Below are 25,164 nucleotides of genomic sequence, written 5' to 3'. Positions count from 1 at the left end.
GACATTGCATTAGCCTCTCTACAATGCCTGGATAAAGCCTTCCGAATCAGGTTGTGCGGACATTCAATAAATACAAACTCGTGATTCGAGCCTTTAAGCACTCACATAAAGCTTCGCTCTATGTAGATTCCAACTCGTCGGATCTGCTGCATATTTATCAACATAATTCTAGTGGTGTTTGCGGTCGATATTGAAAAAAGACTTACGGCTAATAAAGATTCAGTTACCTTTTAGATAAAAAAAATTATGTTATAGCTACTGCGATAGCACAGGGAGACGAAAACCCAGGCAGAGCACGGGTTCCTCTTGATAAAGGTGTCCCCCTCTGAAACGGAATTGTGTATGCCGTCTTTCAAAGTTCGCAAAGAAAACGGATTCCCCCGTCATCGCGTTTGCAGTTGCCGGCACCAGAAGCGTAATTAGTTTCTTGCGTGCGTCACAGCGGACACAACGAGCAACAGTGCCGTCACTGAGGGCTGCCAGCTGTTGCACGTCCACGAGCAAAAACACACTCCATGTGGAATCACCGCGCTCGTCACTGGCAACGTGCCCGCGAGTGCACATTCCCTGCCGCGCTAAGCTGTCGGAGAGGCACTGTTCGCAGTTTCCGCAGGTTGGCTCCCGATGGCGAAGACAAAAGGGTCTCTATCAAACGATATCGAAGCGGACCGAGGTGCGCTGCACCGAAGCAGAGTGCGTGTCGGCGGCGGGCCTTATCGAGGCGTCGACGGCCGCCTCCATGACCCGTTGCCTGCTGGGAGGGAGTCCTGCCGCAACCGGGCGCTTATCGAGCCGGCCGTCCAGTTTAGCTTCAGACCTCGACGGTGCCCCTGACACGGGCGACCAGCGCCGCGAAGAACCGTTTCCGGACAGTGTCGGCGCCCGTGGATGCGATGTACCACAGCGCCGAGCACGTGTCCACCATCAGCGCCCGCTACGGCAAGCCAGAGAGCGAGGCAAGCGCAGAGCTTATTACCCCTGCACGCCTTTCTTTTTCTTATTCGCTTACTCGTACGTGGGACGTTTCACGCAGCGCGCTTGACAGCAGCGGCACGCCCGTTCCCCCTGCTGGCTTGCGGTGCCCCATTTTCGTGTGTCCTCTCAGCCTTGGGATACACCAGTTCCTACTACCAGTCATTGTAGTCTGTGAGATCTGATAGTTGTTTGGCTAAATATTTTTTTTTATCCCTGTCCACTATATGCAGTGTTATATAATGCAGGCCTTTCGACTGGACTGTACTTGTGTGACAGCACATTTTGTGAGCGTGAGGAGTTTTGTTTGGTCAAATGGTCTGTTCACGTCTTCTTCACTTGCACTGTCATTTGCTCTCTGTTAAACGCCATTCTACCGTCATGGCATTTAGGGGCGTTTGGAGAGCGCTCTGTGCAGGCTCTGTCAGGCGCGTATTAGAGACAGACATCTATTGGCCACACTGCATATAACTACATAATTATAGCGGATGTGCTTTTGCAGCATCTTAGAAGCTTGCGCGAGTCAAGTGAAACGTTCAGTGTGTGTCATGCGCCGAGAGTCAATGACCTGATCCTTTTTTATATCTGCTAATTTCGTGCGACCAAGCTTTGATCCTCTGAAACAATTGCTTCTAGCACCAATTGTTGCCTCGTAAGTGATCTTTTGTGTGAGCTTGAGCTTGAGCTTGAGCAATTCGCTCTCGCTCAAGCTTGAGCAATTCGCTCTCGCCTCCAAAGTGTAAAGCATGGACAACGATGGCCTCAGCACTTTAGAAGATCGATTGCTTTAATCTTTCTTTTTGGTCGGTAACATTTTATGCCTGAACAACGTTTAGAACAGCGTTTTCGTAAAGTCTGCGCTGTGTAGTACCCCGAGGTCGGAAACATACAATCCGGTGACCCCGGTGTGGCGCAGGTTGTACAGTGCAGTTTGCTAGTCCACGCTTTCGGGCCTCCTGTCATGCATCGACTGTTGGCGTTTTCCATGCGCTTGGGTAATCATACGCGTTGACTACAAGACACGTGTAGCGTACAACCCTTAAAGGAACATCAAAGACAAAAATTATTCGAGCAGTATTTGAGCAGCATAAGGAATGTTCCACATTCGCCGCGATGGCTTTCAGTGGCGCTGGCTAACCCTCCCAGGGTTGTATCTTGTACACATAAACACCCAAGAATACGCGGGAAAAGCCGCTACCGTGGCACAATTGGTAGTGCAACGTACACGTAATGCGGAGGTTGGGGGTTCGGCTCCCTCCGGTGGCAAGCTTTTTTTTTCGACCGCATTTATTCCCGTTTAGCTTACTATTTCTGTGCTTGAATTAAAAACTACGAATAACTTCCCCTATGCTTTCTTTGGCCTTCATTATCTGTTGGCTTCACGTGGATGTGAAGAACAATAATCGGGTCCCTCGGTTCCCCTTCTCGTTCATTGAGCAGCATTAGTACATTACCCTTCTACAATACGCCCCCCCCCCCCTAAAAAAAAGCTACATTTAGCGTGAGAACATGAATAGTAAACCAGAAATGACGCGAAAAGGAAAGACTGGTGGCGACGCTGCATTGAAGCTGTCGCACTTAGCACGCCATGACGTCATTGATTCTGATGGTGTCTGCTCGGACTTAGTTATCTCTTATTTCTTTTTGTCGGTAAAGCTTCCAGTAGAGCGAAAGATTGAACTCAGCAAGTTTGAAGCTCTTTTATACAGCCACGACGATTCAAATACGAGGAAAAATACATTGAAATCAGTGACGTCACACTCTCTTACCGGTGCTGGGGTTCCGGCGCGAAATTAAAAAAAAGAAAAGGTATAATGAAACTTCATCTTCATTTTCGGTCTAGCGGTGACCGAATAGACAATATACCCGACTTTTTCTTAATTATTAAACCTGTGTATTCATAAATTGGCCTCGCTAAATGCAGAATGTTGCCAGACGGGGACGAACGCACTTCAAAGTATTGTCGGGAAAAGCCAGGAAAAAAAAGAAAAAAAAAGACAGAAAAAAAAGAACTTCTGGCATGTAACCACTGTCGCCAGATTCGTCGCTCATGAAACGTACTGGTCCGTTGATCGAGGTTATGCGGCGCAAACACTGCGCAAACCCTCAACTGTGACTGAAAAGATCAACACTCTGAAAATATTGGTGAAAAGTGCCGAAGAAATTTTGGAATAGATTGAGCTCCATTTATGACAAAGGCCTCCTTAGCTTCTCGATTTCCACACAAAAAATGCCTTTACCATTATTTACCAAATCATGCTCAAATATTGCGCTTGATAGATTCAGGTGGATGCCTTTTAAATATGCGTCAGATTTTCAGAAATTTAGCTGCTTATTTGAAATCGATGTGCATACGGTGGGATGGGGAGCCCAACATTTAAAATTAATTAGTGTGTATTGACTCTTGTATCAGTTTTATATTTAGTCTTCCTTGTTTAGCGGAACTTGACAGAAACATTTCTGAGCGCATCGAAGGCAGCAATGTTGTCAACGTCTTCACAGATACACAACGAAGAGAGGAATCATGGGTAATCAACCGGACGCTATTCTGGCTGGCGACCCTACACCGAGAAAAGGAGAGCAGGGAACAGAAAAATGAGAGAGAAAGAGGAGCATGTCATAAGAACAGTTGTCAGCTTGTGCTTTCAAAATGCTCTGAGAAAACGCTGTTGTCACTGTATGACCGAAGATTTCCTTCGTCAACCTGCTCTCCTGTCAGAAGCTGGGTACCCTCTCCCTGTGCATATCTATGTTGCAGAAACGTTGTTAAATAGCTTATATTTGCATGAACACGCTAATTCCTCAACCTCTTCTGATGACCGGAAAATGAATAGCTGTAGCACCATGTTTTTACGAGATTTCGCACTACCTTAACAAAGTGAAAGAAAGCGCTTTTGTTAGCGTGCTGTTTTCCACACCTTTAAAGTTTTCCCAGGTGTGTAAATGTGTAACCCAGTCAATGAAGAAAGGCAAGGTGTCTGGAAACGACACAAAGGTTGTGTTGTACACCGTATAGACGGTTCATTAGATTCCTCTTGCACATGATAACCATTACGTAGGTATAGACAGGCAGGTGTAAACGGCATGTTCAGGAGGCACTGTAACGATAAAAAGAAATACGTAATGGGCGGCTAGCTTTGCATTGTGTTCCGTGTGTGCGCAAGCCCCTATTTTATGGAGGCCTTGTTGCGTCCGGACAAAAAGATAAGTTAACATGATTAATCAGGGAAGCAGCAAAACTAGCAACCTTTGCTCCACATTGTGTGAACACGCTGTCGATCCCTATCCCCATCAGAAAAATAATTATTCCTAAATATGGTATAGCCTGCACACGGTATCCTTGCTTTGACGGATGGCACATGGTGCTGTTCTTTAGCGCAGACAAGTGGGACAGCCATCTTTTCTCGTACTGCCGTCAAAACTGAACCGATGTGGCTACTACAACTTGCACAGCAGGGACTGGAGAAATGGGAACCCAGCATAAATCGCTGATACGACAGTGTAGCAAATATAATTTTTTTTATTGTGTCCAACCTATATGCCCCTGCGGTTTTGCGCTATAAACCCACGAGAATAATACATGAGTTCAAGCTGAATCGTTGGTCTGAGAGTACCTATACAACGCTCTTATTGACCATCTCACACGCCTATATGGACGGCGCTTGCTGACTTAAGCCTGCTTCTTTGGTGGAATTTGTTCCAGTTCGTTGTAGTTAGCCTTCAAATCTTGCCCAGTACTACGGGTAGTAAGGTTATCGGGCTGCAAGCCAGCACTCCAGGTACTGCCGTGGGGATTTCCGCAGGGCACTTGCCTACAGCTTTCTTTACGCAGCATCAATCAGCTATAGCGCGATTTAGGATTTCGCATCTAATGGCTTCGATCACACATCGGCGTGTCTGGAAATTAAGTTGCTAATAGTCTTGCGCGCCAAAACACTAACGTATACAGGATGACAGTGAGAGTACCTCTAAACATACAGCGATTGTCAAAGACGACCATCGTTAACTACGTTGGCTCCTTGGGGTCTCCACCATACCATTCCTGAGTGACCGAGGTACTCAGCCAATCAGAAGCCTCCTTACTGCACCGTGTTCGCACACGGTCAGCGAGAACGCCGGCGCGACGACACAAGATCGGACTGTCACCCTCACTTCGTACTGCCACGCTCATGGTGGTATATGAAGCGTTGCTTGCTGAGACGCCCAACGTTCGCGGAACAGCGCAAGACTCTCCTTGACTGACTGAAGCCTAAACTGGCTCCTGGCGCGACCGTGAAGGAATTGGTCTTCACGCAGGGACACTACAGATTTCTCAAAGGTCTTTATTTCGCCTCGCCCTGAAGTATTCCTTTAAAGAGACAGATCTATTCAACAAGTGGTATAGTTTATCAAGTAATGCTAAACGTCACCAATCATTTGATGCAGCAGATATATAGTCTCATTGTATACGATATGAACATGGTCGAATGGTAGCATTCTGTTAGTGCTGCGATGAACCTGCTAGAGGAAACGAGAGACGCTTTTTTTAGAAGGATAACAAAGCTGTATTACTGGGTCTGATTACACAGTGGGGATACACTTACATAGTTCTTTCCGCGGGCTGACCGCATGAATGCATGCGACCCGTGCCGACAAAGGTGCACTTTGCTTCGCAGACCGGGCCGCCGACCGAGCTCGCGGGATCCGCGGATCGCCTTTCGGTGGCGTCTCTTGGAGGCCCGTAACATAAACATAGCGAACGGTGTGGGTGTGCAGCTGTCTAGTCATATGTTACGCGGAGCGCCCGTACTGACAAACCGCTTATCCCCGTGCATGTTTATCCTGGCACGGAGCAATTGCTAGCGCGCCTCCGCAAGGCTAGATCCGCCAGTATAGCTAGCACCATCCTAATCCTTTACAGGTTAGCTGGTAAATGGTCTCGGCACTATGCCCGATCAAGACGCGAAAGGATTCAAAAGCACAAAAAATTGACGTTGCGTTCATTCGGGTGAACTGGAGCATAAGAGTCCATAATTTGTTTAGCGCAAAATAACGGACACAAGAAAGACGACCAGGACAAGGCGTTGCTCTCAACTGACATCATTTTGCTGCGTCGCTCCTTTACAGGGAGCAGAATCCAGAAGGACATGCGCAGTGAGCACCAAGTGCAGGAACCACCACAACATCCTATCACCAGAGCGCACTCATGTGACACAATAAAAACAAATTCAGCGTTGTACAAGGTTAAAGAAGGCACACTAATGTACTGCGAACCCAGTGACTGTATAAAAAAAAGCTTTCGATAACCTTCTTCTTTAACCTTGTACAGCGCTGACTGTGTTTTTTTTGGGGGGGGGGGGGGTTGTCATGTGAGTGCGCTCTGGTGATCGGATGTTGTGGTGGTTCCTGCACTTGGTGCTCACTGTGCATGTCGTTCTGGATTCTACTCTCTGTATAGAAGTGACGCAATAAAATGATTTCAGTTGACAGCAACGCCTTGTTTTTTTGGGGGGGGGTCGTCTTTCTTGTGTCCATTGTTTTGCGCTAAACAAAGTAATTATGGATTCGCACCAACTAGTCCGCCAACACATTGTGTGGAGTATAAAAAATTTATTTATTTATTTATTTCACAATATTGCCGGCCACTGTGGCCCAAGCAGGAGTGGGACTACAATACAATGAGAGAGGGACCAAACTAAGGGTAATTTGTGTCGTTTCCGCGCCTGGTTCTATCTATCTATCTATCTATCTATCTATCTATCTATCTATCTATCTATCTATCTATCTATCTATCTGTCTGTCTGTCTGTCTGTCTGTCTGTCTGTCTGTCTGTCTGTCTGTCTGTCTGTCTGTCTGTCTGTCTGTCTGTCCGTCCGTCCGTCCGTCCGTCCGTCCGTCCGTCCGTCCGTCCGTCCGTCCGTCCGTCCGTCCGTCCGTCCGTCTGTCTGTCTGTCTGTCTGTCTGTCTGTCTGTCTGTCTGTCTGTCTGTCTGTCTGTCTGTCTGTCCGTCCGTCCGTCCGTCCGTCCGTCCGTCCGTCCGTCCGTCCGTCTGTCTGTCTGTCTGTCTGTCTGTCTGTCTGTCTGTCTGTCTGTCTGTCTGTCTGTCTGTCTGTCTGTCTGTCCGTCCGTCCGTCCGTCCGTCCGTCCGTCCGTCCGTCCGTCTGTCTGTCTGTCTGTCTGTCTGTCTGTCTGTCTGTCTGTCTGTCTGTCTGTCTGTCTGTCTGTCTGTCCGTCCGTCCGTCCGTCCGTCCGTCCGTCCGTCCGTCCGTCCGTCTGTCTGTCTGTCTGTCTGTCTGTCTGTCTGTCTGTCTGTCTGTCTGTCTGTCTGTCTGTCTGTCTGTCTGTCTGTCTTTCTGTCTGTCTGTCTGTGTCTGTCTGTCTGTCTGTCTGTCTGTCTGTCTGTCTGTCTGTCTGTCTGTCTGTCTGTCTGTCTGTCTGTCTGTCTGTCTGTCTGTCTGTCTGTTCCCCGCTTGACAGTTCGCGCGGGGTTTGTGGCGGGCGCGTAGCCGACTACGAGAGTCGCGTGTCTGCTGTGCATGTATTTCGGAGCCTGCAGCAGGCAAAACGCCCGCGGTGCGGGATCGAGCAGTCGGTCGCAGCGTGGCTTTCAGCGCAGTAGTCATTCTCAGCGTTCATCTCGCAAAGCTTTACGCAAGAAAGCGAGTCCTTACTGTCTAGATGTCTGTTAACGAAGTAGCGTCATCACGCCGCCGTTGTCGCTGGCGTCATTGTCGCCGTCACCATCGTGTCATTGTTGTGGCGTCGTCATTGTCGCTCTCCTCGTGCTGCCGTCGCTTCCTACAGTTGGGAGGCTTTGCACAGGATTATAGCAGCTTAGAACAAAGTTAGGGGCGTTATGAGGGAGTCTGTGGATTAACTACGATGTCGGAAAGTATAGTTCAGACGCGGAGGAATCGCTAAAGTCTGCTGATTGACCGTCTTTATTTTCTCTCTATCTTTCTGTCTTTTTTTTATTTTTAGAAAGCTATGTTTACTTCGAGGCTAACGCGGTATTTTCGCAGTAACAGCGCTTTACTCACGAAGCCGACGGGATATGACGACGGACCAGCTGAGAGAGACAGGGCGTTAAGGACAGCTATTGGGCGGCTCTAAATATAGATCAATAAACCTGTAGCGGTTTTGAAAGCGTTTCACAGACACTGAGTTCACGCTGAGATGTGCTGCATAACACGCACGTATAAGTAAAAGCGTCCATCATACTGTCTTACGATTGTTTGCACACCTCTTGTTCCCTAGCAATTACCGCCCTTTTGTGTGACTGCGACTAGTACTTCTGTCCTAACGCCTACCAGATCGCCCAGCCTGCTGTAGTTCGCAATCAATTCGATCGCTCTTCGTATATTCTGCGTGGCACGCGATAACGGTGCCATAGATAACGGAGAGCGGAGATAAGGTTTGTGTACTCGCATGCGCACTATTCGAGTGTGCTGTCGGTGCTTACCGCGCATGCTGATAACTGCCGAATAAAACGAGTATCGCGAACTCCCAGTACTGAAGCTATGATTTCCCAGTCTGCCGTTCGGTAAACAGAGTGATATGCAGATCTCTAGGTTACGCGTACAGGTATGTACCAGCCAGATTGGTACGTGAAACGGACGTTGATTATTATTTTTTCGCTCAGCACTCGAGTGGTCTTCACTTTGCAGCCTTGTGCGCGTGTAGAAAAGTAAGCATCGGCAGGGGGGAATTGCTGACCCGACACTTGTAACGGCGGACATGTTATCCAACTTTTGCTGCTCGGTGCACACTCCGATTAGCGCTTTCGTATCGACTAAGATGTGCTGCGCGTGTACCTGACAATGTGCGCATCGCCAAAAGCGCGCACATGCGCCGTGGTGCATACTATAGACGCGATGCACTCTTGGCACATGGTGCCGAGAGCACATGGTGCGCACTAATGGTGCAAGCAAAAACACAACACCCAGAACGCGCTCACACGATGATTGACCACACAAAACGTAACGTGGTCATTGCAGAATCACTTCCGAGTCTAAAATATGTTCGCCATTTTCAAACGAGTTCACTCAGTACACCAATGCATGTTGCCAACAAAGCGTTAAAGCTGACTGTTCTGTGCTATAACGAAGGGAAGCGATAGATTATGCAAAACAAAACTCAGATGCTTTTGAGTACTAACGATTGAAATTTCTGCGAACGCCTAATTCTGCAGACCTGCAATCCTGCAGATGTTTTTATTGAGCGATGCCTTGTAATGTTTTACTAGATGTTCTTCGGAAACCTCCTTTGTCGTCCACCCTGACAATCTTAGCAGCCAGATAACTGACCGCCGAACGTGATATACTTCACGTTTGTTTCATTTGTGAACAGCAACTGTTCAGCAAAGAGGACTCGGCGCTCAATTGGGCGGAAAATGTACAGGGCCGTCCACTCATAGCGGATACGCCTTAGTAGCTTAAATTTGGATTCAAGGCCTACAGATTAAAGTTTCATAAATCTATATCTATGTTACGCGACATATAGACATTTTCGTTACCCCGAAGTAGAGAAAATATTGATGTAATGTCGAATAGACTACTATAATGAGCTATTTCCTCAAGGCTGGGAGGACCCTATACCTGCTGCAGCATTTCACAATACTACGCAAGCAGTGACCGGGAGGCAAGTCAAAACGTTGTTGTGGTATAATGCGGTGATATCACCGAGAGTTACGCAAGCTCATGAGGCAAGGATCAGTGCTGGCGGCCTGCTCTTGGCTGCTTCGTGATACGAACCTGGCGCGTCCTGGATTTCTGCGCTCATCACTTGCCGTTGCCTACCGGAAATAAGACACTCTGAACATTTTGTCTTCTGTTTTTCGCGGGCAAACACAAAAGCGACATGTCGCTGTCAAAATATGCTGACGAAAGAAAAAGGTCCGTTTGCACATACCCCACGTGACGCGATCGAGTCAGTGGTTTGGCTGAGACAACACGACCCGGCAGAACGTACGCGATCTCGTTTCTGGCAAACCGATATCTCAGCGGCAGCCTGCGCCGAGGTGGGAAAAGACGACGTAGAACAGGGCGGTCTGGTTTTTCGTTGCTGGCTATGCACCGCCGACTGTACCCAAGCCAATCGCGTATGCATATACCTTTGTCAAACGGCTTCGCGCATAACCGACTCAGATGGGTTGATAGCCCAAACCGACGCTCACTGATCCCGCGTGGCCAGTGCACCGAGGGGAAATTTCAACTTCACACTCTGACTCCGGGTGCCTCTAAAACGGGTAGCCTGGTTCGAGTAAGCACTACGATTGGTAAATCTTACGAGGTTAAATTACATAACTAATGTAGGAGAACTTGATTGGTCAGAGCGGTCGAGCCTACTGACTTGTTGGCGCTGTTTCAGAAAAGCAGCGAATATGTCCGGGACGCAGTCTGTTTCACGAGGGAGCCACTAGCAGGGTACTCCGGTCAGTGATTTGTGTTCACTCACCATGTATCTACTTTTGCGCATCTCTCAGTGCTAAGGCGCGGGCTCACCTGCAGGTCGATAATGGTGCAATGCAGTTAACATCGCGAGGGTGCACAATAGTACTCGAAGCAGTTCACTTAACGCGCTACATACTACACTCTAAGAACAGTTTACACCCTTTGGCTTGCCCCTTCTGCCACACAAAAATAATCGTCATCTGCCTTGATGCGTTTCCTTTCTTTATCGCTGCGAGCCCGGAACTTTCCAGCGACGGACGGCACACGCGTTATCAGAAGGGGCACTCCAAAGGGTGTAAACTGTTCTATGCTGATAACGCGCGTGCCGTTCGTTACTGGAAAGTGCTGGGCTCGCAGCGATAAAGAAAGGAAACGCATCAAGGCAGATGACGATTATTTTTGTGTGGCAGAAGGGGCAAGCCAAAGGGTGTAAACTGTTCTTAGAGTGTACGTGCGCACGAAATCCGCACAGCTCTGTCCCGCTAGGGCAACACGACACTAAAGCCAACAGGACGCCGACGATAGTCTGACCCGCCGGCACAATCTGTTGGTAGACAGGCTAGTCACATCGACGCATCGCCGACGCCAAGTAGACCGACGATTGTGAGGCATGGCTACAGCACTAAGGAAGGCAAAACGCAAGCGCGAAGTGCAAAGACCGGTTAGAGTTTGGACGTTACTACCGCTTTCAGCAGTATAGCAACGACAGCGACTCTTAGTTGAGAGGCTTTGAGGTAGGCGTAACCGAGAGTTACGCAAGCTCATGAGGCAAGGATCAGTGCTGGCGGACCCTTCTGCCCACCATTGTACACATCAGTCGATGATGCGAGCTGTGAAGACGCATTTTTTGTATTTCATTGCGCATTTGAAAGCCCCATGCTATGAAGCTGCGCTTCTTTCTGCACATTTAGTCGATTGCTATTTTTGTCTATTTGCTGCTTGTGTACCCACTGCCCCGCAATTACTTTCGCACATCATTCCGATCTCTCTCTCTCTCATACTATCTTCCCAAGCTTCATTCTCTCTTAAGACTGCTCGTTTAGAGTCAGACTGGAGGATAGACTCCTTAACGGCCAAGTAAAGGTTCCGATATATAGGATCGTCTTGTTGCAAAGGCTCACATTTCGAACTTTTCCACAGAAGGAGAAAATGTGGGCACAGCAATTGATCAAGAACAGTCACAGTGTTCGCTGTCGCAAAGCGCCAGCAGAACTTGCTGGTTTGTTGTGGAATATTATAGTTTTCTCTAGTGATGGACGGTGACAGAGGAACGGCAGGCGAAATACGCAATTACGGCACTTTACCGAGGCCAGCATTGAAGGATGCGTGTGATATCTGAAGCGAAAACACCATATTTAGTAGGGTTGGCGGCTGGCCTTACTATAGTTCAGCGCAGTTCGCCGCAGCGGACAGTTTCATCAATGCCACAAAATCCTACAAACTGACGCGAACAATTTTCGCCGCGATGCGGCTGCTGTCTCAGCCTGTTCAATTCACTTGCCAGATGCGTGACAGCTTTTCGATCACCCGGTAAGGTCGGCTTTGTTTCCGTAGGCTGTGCAGGGCGCCCCTATATGGGTGTTTGTCAGGTTTACCACAGCGAAGTTGTGCATTGAGGTAATCAGAATGGCTTGCATTTGCCAGTAAGCTCACATTTCGCTATATTATTTGCTGTACTGGCTCACCCGCAGAAAAAAAAAATACCCGTCCGAACCTCGGTCATGACTAGCGCAAGCGTCACGTCGCGTAGGACGTGCGCGCACGAGGCCGCAGACGCGGGATTGAAACGGGCTAATAACAGTGCAATTTACCACTGTCTTTCGCGTGCGTCGTATGGTTCTCGCACCGTACGCTTCTGCTTACGATTTCTTTATTTTTTTTGCACGTTTGTTTTATCGTTATTTTTGTACATTTGTTGCTTGCTTCTACCGGCGGCCCCGCATTCGCTTCCGCAGTTCATTCTGTTCTTTCCCAGGCTTCCCTCCCCAGCCTCCGTTACCTCCTTCGATGCCTCAGTTATGTAGTAGCGTTGTTGCAGTCTTCCGATGTCGCATGATAAGACTCACGTTCTAACAAGGAGTAGTCGGCATCACACGTGATGCCAACCTGTCCTACGCACACAAACAACCAAAAAATAATCGCTTTCGTTCGCATGACACCACTGCGTCCACGTCTCACGATGGGCATTCGTATGGATTGTATGAATTGACTTTCGGCATAGCTTGCGAACGTGTGCATAAACGTAAGACTTGCATTATATTTAAATTGTGGCCTTTGCTGTGGATAAACACGGATTTTGTGAGGTTACGCGTTGGATAGGATGAAAACGAAGACACTTGTACGCATCGAATTTAGTTGCATAGCATACGGATACGAAGAACTTTATTAAAATGATCCTGAGAAGCGCCTTAAATTAAAAAACTTCGCACATAGATTCCAATGTGTGCGTTGGATCTGAATTATCTTTTATAGGCTAATTATGCCGACAGCAGAATGCTCTTTTTTATCAAACGCTTAAACCTTTTATAATACGATTTTCTACGTAATCGAGCCCCTTAGCACAACTCAACTATAGATTTTTTTTGTCGTGTAGCATTCCCGTGGTCGGGTTCAAGCAACCTTCAATGATGGACCAGAAATGTGCCACTGTGTCGGCGTTCGCCCAACCTTCAACCAGACAATGAATCAATCAATGAATCAATCAATCAATGAATCAATCGAAACCAAGGAATTACTTTCCATACCAAGCTCTGGGCTGTTTCTGTACACGCCCACCTTCCTCACATTACTGCTGTTCTTTTGCGCTGCCTTGGCAACGCTTATTTCCATCAGTAGTATATTAAAAACAGACAACATAAGTTCCCAGCAAATGCGCCAAAGAGACAGAGAGAACAAGGGCAGGAAAGGCAGGAAGGTCAACCAGACGAGCGCCCGGTTTGCTACTCTGCACTGAGGGGTAAGGTAAAGGGAGGGTGAATAGAAAGAGGAAAAGAGGTAGATATCGAGTGATCACTGATTGCACGTGGGATGATGCACAGGGACACTATAAGCAGTCTCTTAAACCGGTGTACTTCAAGTACTGTAGTAGTGCACGAACCGCTTTTCGTGCCAGTGGCGGGTGTGGCCACGGTCCGAGCATCTTTGACTCAGCGAACAGGTCACAAGTCCAGTCTGTTTAGAGTTGTCCTCAGGGTGAAGCGTTGTACGTCGTAGCGAGGACAGGTACGTGATAGGTGCTCGATGGTTTCCTCGCACCTACAGGAGTCACACATCGGGCTCTCAGTCATTGCCGTACGATAGGGGTAGGCATTCGTGAACGCCACTCCCAGCCACAAGTGACATATCAAGGTTGTCTCGCCGCGGGAAAGGCTAGGTGGCAGTTGTAGCAGTAGCAAGGGGTCCAGCTTATGCAATCGGCAATTAAAGGCAATTGAACTCCAGAAAGCTTTCTACTTTTTGCGTGCAAGTAGGCGAAGTCCCTGAAGAGCCGGCACAGAAATAGGTTCTATTTTGTGACTCTAAGGCAGCTCTTCACATTATCAAGTCTGCCTTACATCACACAACTTACGAACAGATCATATCCGACATCAGTGAAGTACACCACCGTGCCCTAGGAACAGGGCACAACATAATCTTTCAGTGGATTCCTGCTCACTACGGCATCGTCGGCAACGACTTTGCTAACAGGGCTGCCCGGTCTGCCCACGAAGACACCCAGACACGTCCAATACCTTTGGCGATGACGGACACCACCAAGGAACTTGGCTATACTTGCACGCAACGCGCGAACTAAATGCTAAAAGCGAAGCGCCCGCTGTGCTGGTGGCATTTTGCGTACAGGGCGCGCATGTCTGTGTGCAAAATGTGAACAAGTGCGCCATCTGTTCTCAGCAGGAATGTCTGCGGGATCAGCTTTTGTTAAGAGTGGCAGAAGAATCGGAGGCTTTGATCGAAGCGTGGTTTTTATTATGTAACATCGTGACCTCAGAAACGCTACTATATATTTTCTCATGGACATCATTACATTTACCGGCGAAGTGTAACTGACGCCCGGCCTTTGCTAGTGTAATCTGTGCAGATTACACTAGCAAATGCTAGTGTAATCTGCGCAGATGCTTTTGTGTGTGAACATTTGTAAATACATTTCTTTTTCTGGAGATACTGGTACAACTGTACGTAGCTATTTGTCCAAGGAAATAAAAAAAGATAACGCTTGTTAACTTATCTGCAATATTTTTCTCGCTTTTGTTTCGCTGAGTGTGCCAGAATTGCACGAACAGAGGAAAACTGCTTGGAGTTCTGTGCAAGCAATTTCGTCTTTGAACTAACGAAGGCGTCAGCTCTAACGGGGGACAAACAAGGCAGCCTTGGCGACAGTTGCATCGTGAGTGTTCGCGGTTTCGTCATGGGCATGGACGCCGCATGATACGTCGTCCAAAGTGCAGTGGTTACATTGTGGTAACACTCCAGCGCAGACAAAGCTTGCTATTTTTTTCACTCGCCAGCCAAGCCAACCGTACACAAGCGTTCACCTTATCGTGGACGCTGCAGATAGACGATGCGAGCAATGCCCAACGATTTTCGCCGTCTTCGCTTCAGTGCGGAGACACGTGTACGTTGTCACGACGACTTTGTTCTCCGAGAGACCCTGGAACTGTGGGTCGAGTCTAAAGCAAAACATTTCCCTTCTCCGCAGAACGCAGACGCTTTCTGAAGCCTCGATAAGACAAGCACCACGGTTTATCGGAAGTGCTTATTATCAGTGCGCGTCACGTCCCTCGTAACCAGCGAACGTCAACTTCTCTCACGAAATTTAAAAAAAAGTTAAACTGTGGGGTTTCACGTGCCAGAACTACGATATGACAAGGAGGCACGCTGTAGTAGTAATTTGATGGGAGTTATTTTGTCCACCTAGGCTTCTTTAACGTTCACCCTATGCACAGTACACACAGGCGTTTTTGCATTTCGCCTCCATCGGAATGAGGGCGCCGTGGCCGGGCTTTGATCCCGCGACCTGGGTCTTAGCAGCGCAACTACAAAGCTACTGCGCCACATCTGGGGGTTTCACGAAATGGAATATGTTTAATGTTTTCACGTACTTGAAAGAAATCAGTTTTATTTCGTAAAAGCCTGCGCACCGTGCTTGATATGTTTACCGAATACACTGAATAAAGATTCAAACATTCCACGATGAAGTCATTGTCTTGTATATACACGCAGCTTCAGCTTGCAGCTTTCGTGCATGGCATAGATATACGTTTCAAGAAACCATAGCAGGGACAATAATATGCCTCGGCCAACGCAAATGAAGACAGTTCTTCGCATGATATCCACTAATTGCGGCCTTCTTCTTTGGTTTACAACGCAGCCCCTGTACCAAGCTGTCGTTCTCCACCCTAGAAAGGCGGAAAAGGTACGAGGTGCTTTGCTAACACCATTACACCTTTGGACAACTTTTATTTTCTGAATATTACTGTCTCCTCATCAGCTGCCTTTAATAACACAGGGTTCTACCTTTATTCAGATCAACATTATGATCTGTTTTTGCCATTTCAAGTTCTCTGTGAGCTGTTTGATCTAAACTCTTACCTCTGCCATGTGGTGAACTTTAGGGCATTTGTCAGCAGTAACATCTACCTCTGAGATGTGCTTAGTGGCGCAACCTTTAAAGCTGTTTTCTATTGGACCTAGAATAGGCTCACAAGGATATCCCATGGGCACGACGTAACTCTACAGAAGCGGTCATGCCACTTTATTATCACCAGACATGATCGAGTACAAGGGAACCGGCCATTAGTATGTATACTTCATGCAGTGAGCGAATGAAACCAATGAATACCATCTGTACATCCACAAAAACAAAATCTACAGATATTCTTGGGATGAGCTAGGTATGACCTGCGGAAACCCAGCGCAGGATCGTCCAATTGCATTTTCAGACAGCACCTGAGACATGTTCATGAGAAACATACAGCGAACATTATCGATATATGAAACTATATGAGGAACACAAAGGGTACACCACGTTTGCAGACCCCACAGAAAATCTTCGGTATGTGCATGAGGGACATGCAGGGTACATCAAGCCGATTTCTTTCACGGTTTTTATTGGATGCAAACGGATTGTATAGGGGACTTGCACAAAGCCGACCACCCTGTGCGGGAGTCATGCGACGCCGGTTTCCGACCTCCATTTTGAGAGATAGACACGAGTAGGCTGTGGTAGCCGGTCGCCTGCCCCATCGTGTTCTTGGATGTTTTGCGCTGTTTCTCCATCGTTGATTCACTCATATTCGACATGTGACATGCAGACATGCTGCGTGCCGCTATGCAAGCAGCGTGTCTATGTGTACAATTTCTGTCTCAAGGTACATGATAAGTACGCGACATTCAATACGGCGTTAAGTGCATCGACTTAAACTGTGAATTCGGCCGCTGCGTGGCCATGCCGATAGTTTGCCTATATTTCACACTAATTGTAGCAATTAGGTGTAGCAACACCGATTCGCCAATAACTCAGCGAACACCGGTCTAGTTATCCATTTTTTCGCACTCGTGAGCCCTAAATCCTTGCAGGCGCCAGCAGACATATTTAATGAGCCGCAGATGAGACGCCGGGCAACGGTGGCTATTACAAGCTGACCCCATCGTATGACCAAATGCTCTAGCGTTTGCTTCGGCGTGCTAGATGACCCCGTTGGTCGCTGAACCGGTACATTGGATACTGCAACATGACACGCTTCTTGGTTTGCTACCCTCTTTCTCGTGTAGCTTGCTCGGATGGAATCCGAAATGACGTAACACTCGACAAATAGGTTGTGACTCCTGCGGTCAAAGCCTCTCACAATCGATGCTTTCGCTTTGTAGCAGTTAACGCCACACTCGTCTTGAAGGCGCGGGAACATGCCAAGGTACTTCACCCGTCCCGGTGGGGGGAACTAAACTTGTGTTTGCAGGGCTATAGTATTCGGCGAACGGTGCTATATGTACAGTCGCGATCAATTTGAAGGTGATCGCTCGAGCTGCGACCGGCGGGCCTTCCAAGCAGCATAGCGGCCGATTTCGGAACTGCGAAGATAAAAATTGCGCTACCTTCTTCCCCTTTTACGCTCGTCCAGGCTGCAACCGTCACCCCCAAGACTAACTCGTCACATTTTTGTGCTTGTTACCCTTTCATGGCAATGATGTGCGTGCATCCCTGCCTCATGCGTATATTGGCTAACAATGACGCCTCTGTGCAATAGCTGATAAGGCAGTCGAAATGAATTCGCAGGTTATCTCGTGAAGGGTGACGAAAAGCTGCGAGTTGCCAGACGGGTGTGACAGTTGCTCAGCGAACAGCAAAAGAGAGAGAGAGAAGCTATCTGATGGTTCCTTCTTGACTGACGGTGATGACGTAACGTGGCGCTGCTCCTAGTTTCGGTCGCCGCTCGAGCGATCACCTTCAAATCGATCGCGACTGTAGGTATGTCAGGACACCGTAGCAAACTCGATGAGACTTGTAGCGTAACGATCGGGGCCCACGAACTGTTTCTACGTGAGTTTTACGCTCGCTTGCACGTCTATCCTTAACGATGGTGGTGCGAACCAATGTTGACTATTGCGCACGCAGCGTTGTTGGCATTACGCAAAAGGTCCATTGAAACATTTGCACTGTGTTATACATTGTCTACCCGGCATGTACTAAAATGCCAACGACGTCGTCAAACAGCGTAACTGTTATATCACGGTCTATAGATGCGTAGCACCGGGACTCATTACATCTGTGGTACACAGCATCGAAAAATGCAATCACTGCAGTGCTGCAGGCGCGGGGAACACGTCCACGGCAACACGTGCATCGATAAAATATTCATGGCATCAGTTCAGAACAGAAGGAAACTGGCTTAATTAAGCCCAATGAGAACTTTCCCATTGAGTGCCGGCTTGGTACGCGCGCTGAACCGAGTACGCGCCTTGCGATGACCAGAGAGAGCTGGGGCAGCAACCCGCGTACGGTGTAGTTGGCGGTTGGCAAAAAAGTGATGGCAAAAAGTGATGACAAAAAAAAGAACATGTTTGATTTAAAAAACAACAACAACATGATTTTCAGAGAATACAGATTTCTCTAAATGACCTCAGCTGCTTCTTTTACGAAATACGAAATACGCGCACGAAATATACAACATGTAAGGGCACTAAATATGCTGGCATACAGTTTACCTACTAGAGTTAAGCTAACTATCTCTTATGCGAACCAAGTTTAGTACGCACAGACACAACGTGGCACAGAGAAAAGAAAGAAAAGAAAAAGCTTGTAAGAAACACACCGAGACGTCAGGTCACATAACGACACTTGAAGTCAAGCTTATCCCTTCCAGTGGACGCGCATATGGGTGACTCCGAGATCAGACGGTCTTTCTTGTAAAATGTCTTTACAAAGGGAGCGAGATGAAAATTGTAGATATAAACTTGGTCACCCCATGAATTTCGGCGCAGAGAAGTACGGAGCTCTTTACTGCAAACAGAGACAAGCCTGCGCGTTGTTCGTGACCATTTAGAGATCTGCAAGCTGACTGCATCTATTCTGAGCCATTGGCTCGCTTCTTACACAAGGGTTGCTCGCTGCGTTTGTCATAAAGAGTAAATGAGCAGCGGGCAGAGCTCGCAACTGCAAATAAGAACGCACTGGCACGATGATGTCAATGGTTCTAAGGAATGCGCGCTTCCGCACCAAACGCTCACGAGCTATATACTGGCGACCAGCACGACAGCAGCTGCTATGCAGCGCGGCTCATTTTGAATGACTTCGCAGCCCATATCCGCTCCATCTTTACGAGCAGACAGGTGTAGTGACACTTCTTGTGGCAGCTGTCAGTCTGTTTCTTCTACCTTTTTCTCTTTGCGTCTGTTTTTGTCTCGAACCTGATTAAAACAGTCCCACACTACAACGAAGACGCTTACGCAAGCTGCGAGGTTTCGATGAGAAAGAAAAGTTTGTTGCAACACAGATTTTTGCAACAATGTATATGACATTCACCTCGGTATAGTGCGAGGGAGGGGGATCAAAATAGTTTGGATGATTATAGGAAAGAGAATAGAAAGTCAAGTAAAAAAAAAGACAGGAGGAAATATCCGCATAATTTGGTAATTATATGTACTTAAAAGTGAGACGACGGCGATAACTTCAGGACTTTCGCTAACGCCAGCAAGATTCCGGCGTTCGCAGAAGAACACCTTTTTTTGCAGAATTTTGGTGAAGATTGGGGAAAGTTCAGGGCCGATAAGCCCACACAGTGCAAATCCCTATAAGCGTTACCAATATCTACTCAGAGTGACGAAAGCGCCAAATCGCCTAAGATCTTCCAAGCACAACTGTAGTAAGTGCTATCTGCCAATACCATGCACAAACCTAACTAGATCTGCACGCTTGTTCCGGCTGCAGTGGTGAAGTGTTTTGAAGTTCTTGCAAAATGAACAAAAGCGGTTGGCTTGTCCGGGAAATAGGCGGACATGCATTTTGTTTAAAACGGGCGCACTGAAATTTTGTGAAATGATACAGTTGCGACGAGGATCACCCGTGCGAACGCGTAACGGGATCCCCAGGGCACTGTCAGCTAGGAACGAGGTCACTCGATTAAATTATACGGTAATATAACATTACATGGCGCGATGGCTGCGGATTACCCGAAAGAGCGTGTAGGGGTATGCACAATTGTTTCGTCTGTCTCTTACGGTTTTCGTTGAGTTGGGTCCCTTACGTTGCGCAGAACAGCCGGGAGAAAGGCCCTTGCCGAATCAGTGGCGCCGTTTACTGTCACGTGGTGGCTACGGCGACCCCGTCTCAGCACTTCTTGACTAGATGCCGGCCCAATCTGGCTTCAGATCTGTAAGCGTGTGCATAAGCAAATGCTAGTAAACGTTTGTTCATATGATCGCGAAATATTGACGAAAATATTGCAGGAAAGGTCAGAAAATTTTATTATCAACATAAGCATTTAGTCGGAGCCCTTTGGAAAAAGAAAGAAAGTTGCTTATTTCAGTTCAACTGTTAATGAAATGAAGGCAGAATAGAGCATCGGATGTCATAGCATACCATAAATTTTACTTATAACCTGTTTTAAGCTTAAAATGAGTTCACCCAAATACTATCGTGTTAATTTCACGCTCATTGCACAATGTCATACTAAGCAGATTCTGTCACAGTTAATATCTCCAAAGGTTCTAACGGCATGATTCCACTGAGTAAGGAATTCGCACTTCGTTTGAGGTTCAAACTGCGATGGCGTGCAAGGCAGCCGTTTGTCACTCAGTGTTTGTGCACGCGTGTTTTACTGCTGGTTAGAGACATATGCGCCTCTTACGTCTGAACGAAAATGCAAGCGGCGCTTCTCCTTGCAAGCAGACGACATTACACTTCGGGCACACGCAGGATCTACAAGTGACGTCGAATGCAGACTAGAACAAGTCATCAACGTCATAAACTCCCATCTCAAACAACTCGGTCTTTCCATCTCACCGGAAAAATCAGAATCTATCGTAGTTAACAACCAAGGAGGTCACTCAGCAAATCACTACCAATGATAAATGAACCAATTCCAAGGCGCAAACCAATTCATATTCTCGGATTCCAAACCCAAGATGATGGCAAGGCTAACACTTGGAATGCAAAAAAAAAAAAACTGCACATAACAATTTATAAACTCTAACGACTGCTACACCATCCGGACACAAGAGTGTAATACACAGACGCATCCACGGGTACGGACCCCACAACGCACTGCTAGGCGACATATAATGTCGCGACCAATGCGTATACACAAAGCCTGCACACAGGTCTGCCAATTCAAACAACAGCTGAAATAGTGGCAATAACTGAAGAAAACACTGCACCACAGCACGAACACACTAGCATCCCCATTCGCGCGGACAGTCGAGCAGCCGAGCGTTCCTCACGGGAAACCTGCCGAACTACATCTACGAAATGCTACACGATGATTAACCCGCTACACCATATCATTATTAAATGGGTACCTAGCTGCTGTAACATCGAGAGAAACGAAAAGGCACCCGCCCTACCCCACGGAAACATTCCGGGGCCTCCTCTCCAGTGGAGAGACGCACTCTTTTCAGCAGAATTAAAGCAAACTACCTCAAATATGCGACGCCTGAAAATACCGGAATGACATGAACAAGAAATTACTCTCCCAGCTCCACCACACTGCACAACACGCGAGGCCACTGGTACTTAGCGCCAAGCACAAACGCGCTGTCTCCCTACAGAAGACATTCCTGCACTACATAGCCGGAGAAGACGGCTTCCTCAAAAGCACACGATGCGGGGGACTCCCCAACACACTTCATACACTTTGGGACTGCCAGGGAAGTCAACACGCACTTCAATTTGTACTTAGGGCACTACCAAAAAGACCAAACGCACACTTGAGGAATGGCTGGCTAACCCAACGCCACCTAATGCGACCGCGTTAACGGAGCCCGCAACGGCGCTTGGGCTCACCGTGTAACAAGAAGCGGACCAAGCCCAATCAAGAGTCGACTCCACCGACGTCGCACCTTCGCTCCCTGCACCAGCAGCCTCTCACAACCATTTTAACTATCAGTAGACCCGGACGGCCGAAATGAAATAAATGTTTTCTCTGTCTTTCTCCTTGCAAGCAACTTGGCGTGCGTAACACCATGCCTTTCCTTGCAGCACTCAGTAGCTACGTAACAAAGCCGAACGTGCAAAATGAATAGTAAAGTGGGGTTTATTCTGTGTGAAATAGGTCGCGTCCGCCTAGATTATTATTATTATTATTATTATTATTATTATTATTATTATTATTATTATAATAATAATGATAATAATAATAATAATAATAATAATATATTTATTTATGCACCACAAGAAAAAATACATAGTAAGCGGGCCTGTCGAAGCCTAAATGGCTTGTGTGACTAGGCCCGGCAGTGCCGGCAACAGCGATGAGGTCAATGTATGTACATACATGCGTAACCTTATGCCGACAAAACATTGTGCAAACAAAATGGAAATTAAATACATGTTAATAAAATGTAGCATGAACATATTTTCACGCTTATATAGATGAAAAACAGAAAATTTGATACATGGTAGTCTAACATAGTAAACATGTTTTTATGCTTACATAGAACAAAAAACAAAAACTTGAAGATAATAATAATAATAATAATAATAATAATAATAATAATAATAATAATAATAATAATAATAATAATAATAATATAAGCGGGCGGAGGAGTAGAGGTATTAGGAAGGAAAGAAGGCAAGCAAAGGTGATACGCGCAGTACACACGAATCCCGCACACGGACATGTACATCTTTTATACATGATTCTTATACAAAGAGCTGTAAACTTTTATACATCATTGTGGTGCTCCACAAGACGCACTGACAGTAAACAATGTAATTACAATAAATTACAAATCCCACTGAAAACTGTAATCATAAATCAGGGGAGGGCGACCCCGCGTAACATATCGGCGAACTGCCCCGAGTCAGGCGTCACAGTGTGTTTTATGATACAGTGGTTCACTGACGGGGAAGATCTAGACAATTATTCCCTTTGGGTCAGCTTCAGGGTTGCCAGATTTGGCTACTTTGCTCCAAATTGGCTACTTTTTGAGGCTGTTGGCGGGGAAAAAAATGCCTTGGCTACTTGGCTACTTTTTTGGTTACTTTTGAAATAGCTTGACCATTGTAAAAATTGGAAAGAAAGTTGTGTAGCTCATATTATGCAGCATCATTAGCAAATATTTAGGCCAACCCACGACGACGACACTTCAAATCTTTTCAAGCTGGTCCCTTATCATCGTCAGTCTGACTCGGGCGCTTTCATTTCATGCAAAGGATTTCGCACTGGTGACGTGACAGCGTGTTCCATCTTCGCATTGACGTTCCGCGACAGGTCTTCCGCACATTGGGCTTCGATTTTCGGAGTTCTGGCAGCCCGCTGGCAGCCAGACGGCAGCCAGCTAGTGCCGGTCCTGATGGGAAGTCTACGTCAGGTGGGATCCTAAGACAACCCGAAGCTGCCCAAAGTTTGCAAAATTGAACACTTGGACAGCTGGTCGCGGGATAAACGTAAACATGCTACCAGCATGTCAGCGGCTGGTCTGGCCGGCGTGTTCTCGGCGCAGTCGGTCCATTTATGTGTTCCCAGCTTGAAAATATACAGCTGTATTCGGGAATACGATCACTTTTGCGAGATTTCGCGCGACTGGGCATCTTACTTTGCAGAGCGTAACAAAAGGCCTGCGACGCGTCCGATGCCAAGACGCAAAATCGAACGTAAATAATCGCGAAAGCGATCCCTCGAGGATGCCTCAAGCTTTGACATTCTTCGAGAAATGTGTGCCAAGATCAACTCAAACATTTACACCTGAATGGAGCTGTGATTATGATTTGTGATAATATTCTAGTCATATTACATGCCGATCAAAGCGCTCTTAGCTGTAGTCATTTATACACGTTTCATAATATTTTTTACATGTTCCTACATTTACCCGCCGCGGTTGCTCAGTGGCTATGGTGTTAGGCTGCTGCGCACGAGGTCGCGGGATCGAATCCCGGCCACGGCGGCCGCATTTCGATGGGGGCGAAATGCGAAAACACCCGTGTACTTAGATTTAGGTGCACGTTAAAGAACCCCAGGTGGTCAAAATTTCCGGAGTCCCCCACTACGGCGTGCCTCATAATCAGAAAGTGGTTTTGGTACGGAAAACCCCATATATTATTATTATTATTATTATTATGTTCCTACATTTACTAAAAGCATCTTTAAGTGTTGGCTGTGATAATGTCTTCAGAATTGCATAATAAATGAAAATGCAACATTTTTCCATAACGTGGCAACTTTTTTGGCTACATTTCTGTATGTGGCCAAGGTTGGCTACTTTCTGAGATATTTTGCCTACTTTTCACATTTTGGACGTGGCAACCCTGGTCAGCTTATGTTGTCGACAGACGCTGAGCATACGCAATTCGGAATGGGTTGGCACTGTGAATGCCGGCTCTGCCAATCACATAAGCTATGAGTATCGCGAATTTTTTAATTTGATACGCAATGTAGGCGCGTTTAGAAAAAAAAATACTAGTGTTTGCGCTGTCATTGCAGCTTTATTGCTCAGTTCCACAGTTTGTTTTTAACGCAGCAAGAATGATTCAATTGCACAAAGAAATTTGCGCTGCGAAGGTAATTTAATGTTTCATAGTAGCACCATAAACATGAAGCACGATAAATAATTAAGCATATCACAGCACTAACAGCGCGTGAGTTATTGATAATGTGATGTACAGTCACTGTGCAGCAGGTATCTAAGCATAACGTAGCATCGGAAACCCACTGCTGACCCTGTATTGCGTCGATGTCAGACGTTAGCATATACGGAAACGCAAACGCGCAATCCGATTGATGTCGACTTGGAATTTCAGTTAAGGTGGGCAGTATATTTCCCTGACAGCTCCATCAGAGGTAGCCTAGCGTGACTGGTATTTTTTTTTTTTTTGCCGTCAACGATATCTCATTTCTGTGCAGTGTCACTGTTTCTGATGAGTTTGCTTTGTCTTATCAGCCACTCACCTCTACCTCACGGTCTGGTTGCTGAGGTCTCCCTCAGCAGTATTGTCCTGCCATCTTACATTTATGTCGACCTCGTGTCATCTTACCAAGACTGATTGCCATTAAGTTCTTGTTGACATAACTATCGTATCTTATTACGTAACGAAGCCACATAAGTATTG

At 47.0% G+C, this 25,164-nt stretch overlaps 1 protein-coding gene across 2 annotated transcripts in view; it reads left to right on the top strand.

Annotated features, from left to right (window-relative positions):
* Window positions 1-771: 771 nt before the first annotated feature.
* LOC135906630 (uncharacterized) overlaps window positions 772-25,164 on the top strand; it is a 77,013-nt gene continuing 52,620 nt past the window's right edge. The window contains exons 1-2 of one of the 2 annotated variants that reach the window (XM_065438111.1): window positions 772-956; window positions 15,772-15,816. In XM_065438111.1, the coding sequence (XP_065294183.1) occupies window positions 894-956; window positions 15,772-15,816 (108 nt within the window). In that variant the 5' untranslated portion in view covers window positions 772-893. The remainder of the gene's footprint in view (window positions 957-15,771; window positions 15,817-25,164) is intronic. The other variant, XM_065438112.1, reaches the window with a different exon arrangement.

The sequence above is a fragment of the Dermacentor albipictus genome, chromosome 1 (assembly GCF_038994185.2).
Source record: "Dermacentor albipictus isolate Rhodes 1998 colony chromosome 1, USDA_Dalb.pri_finalv2, whole genome shotgun sequence".
In the NCBI taxonomy this organism is placed as follows: Eukaryota; Metazoa; Arthropoda; class Arachnida; order Ixodida; family Ixodidae; genus Dermacentor; species Dermacentor albipictus.
The sequence above is the reverse complement of the archived record's forward strand: the minus strand, read 5'-3'. Positions and strand labels throughout refer to the sequence as shown.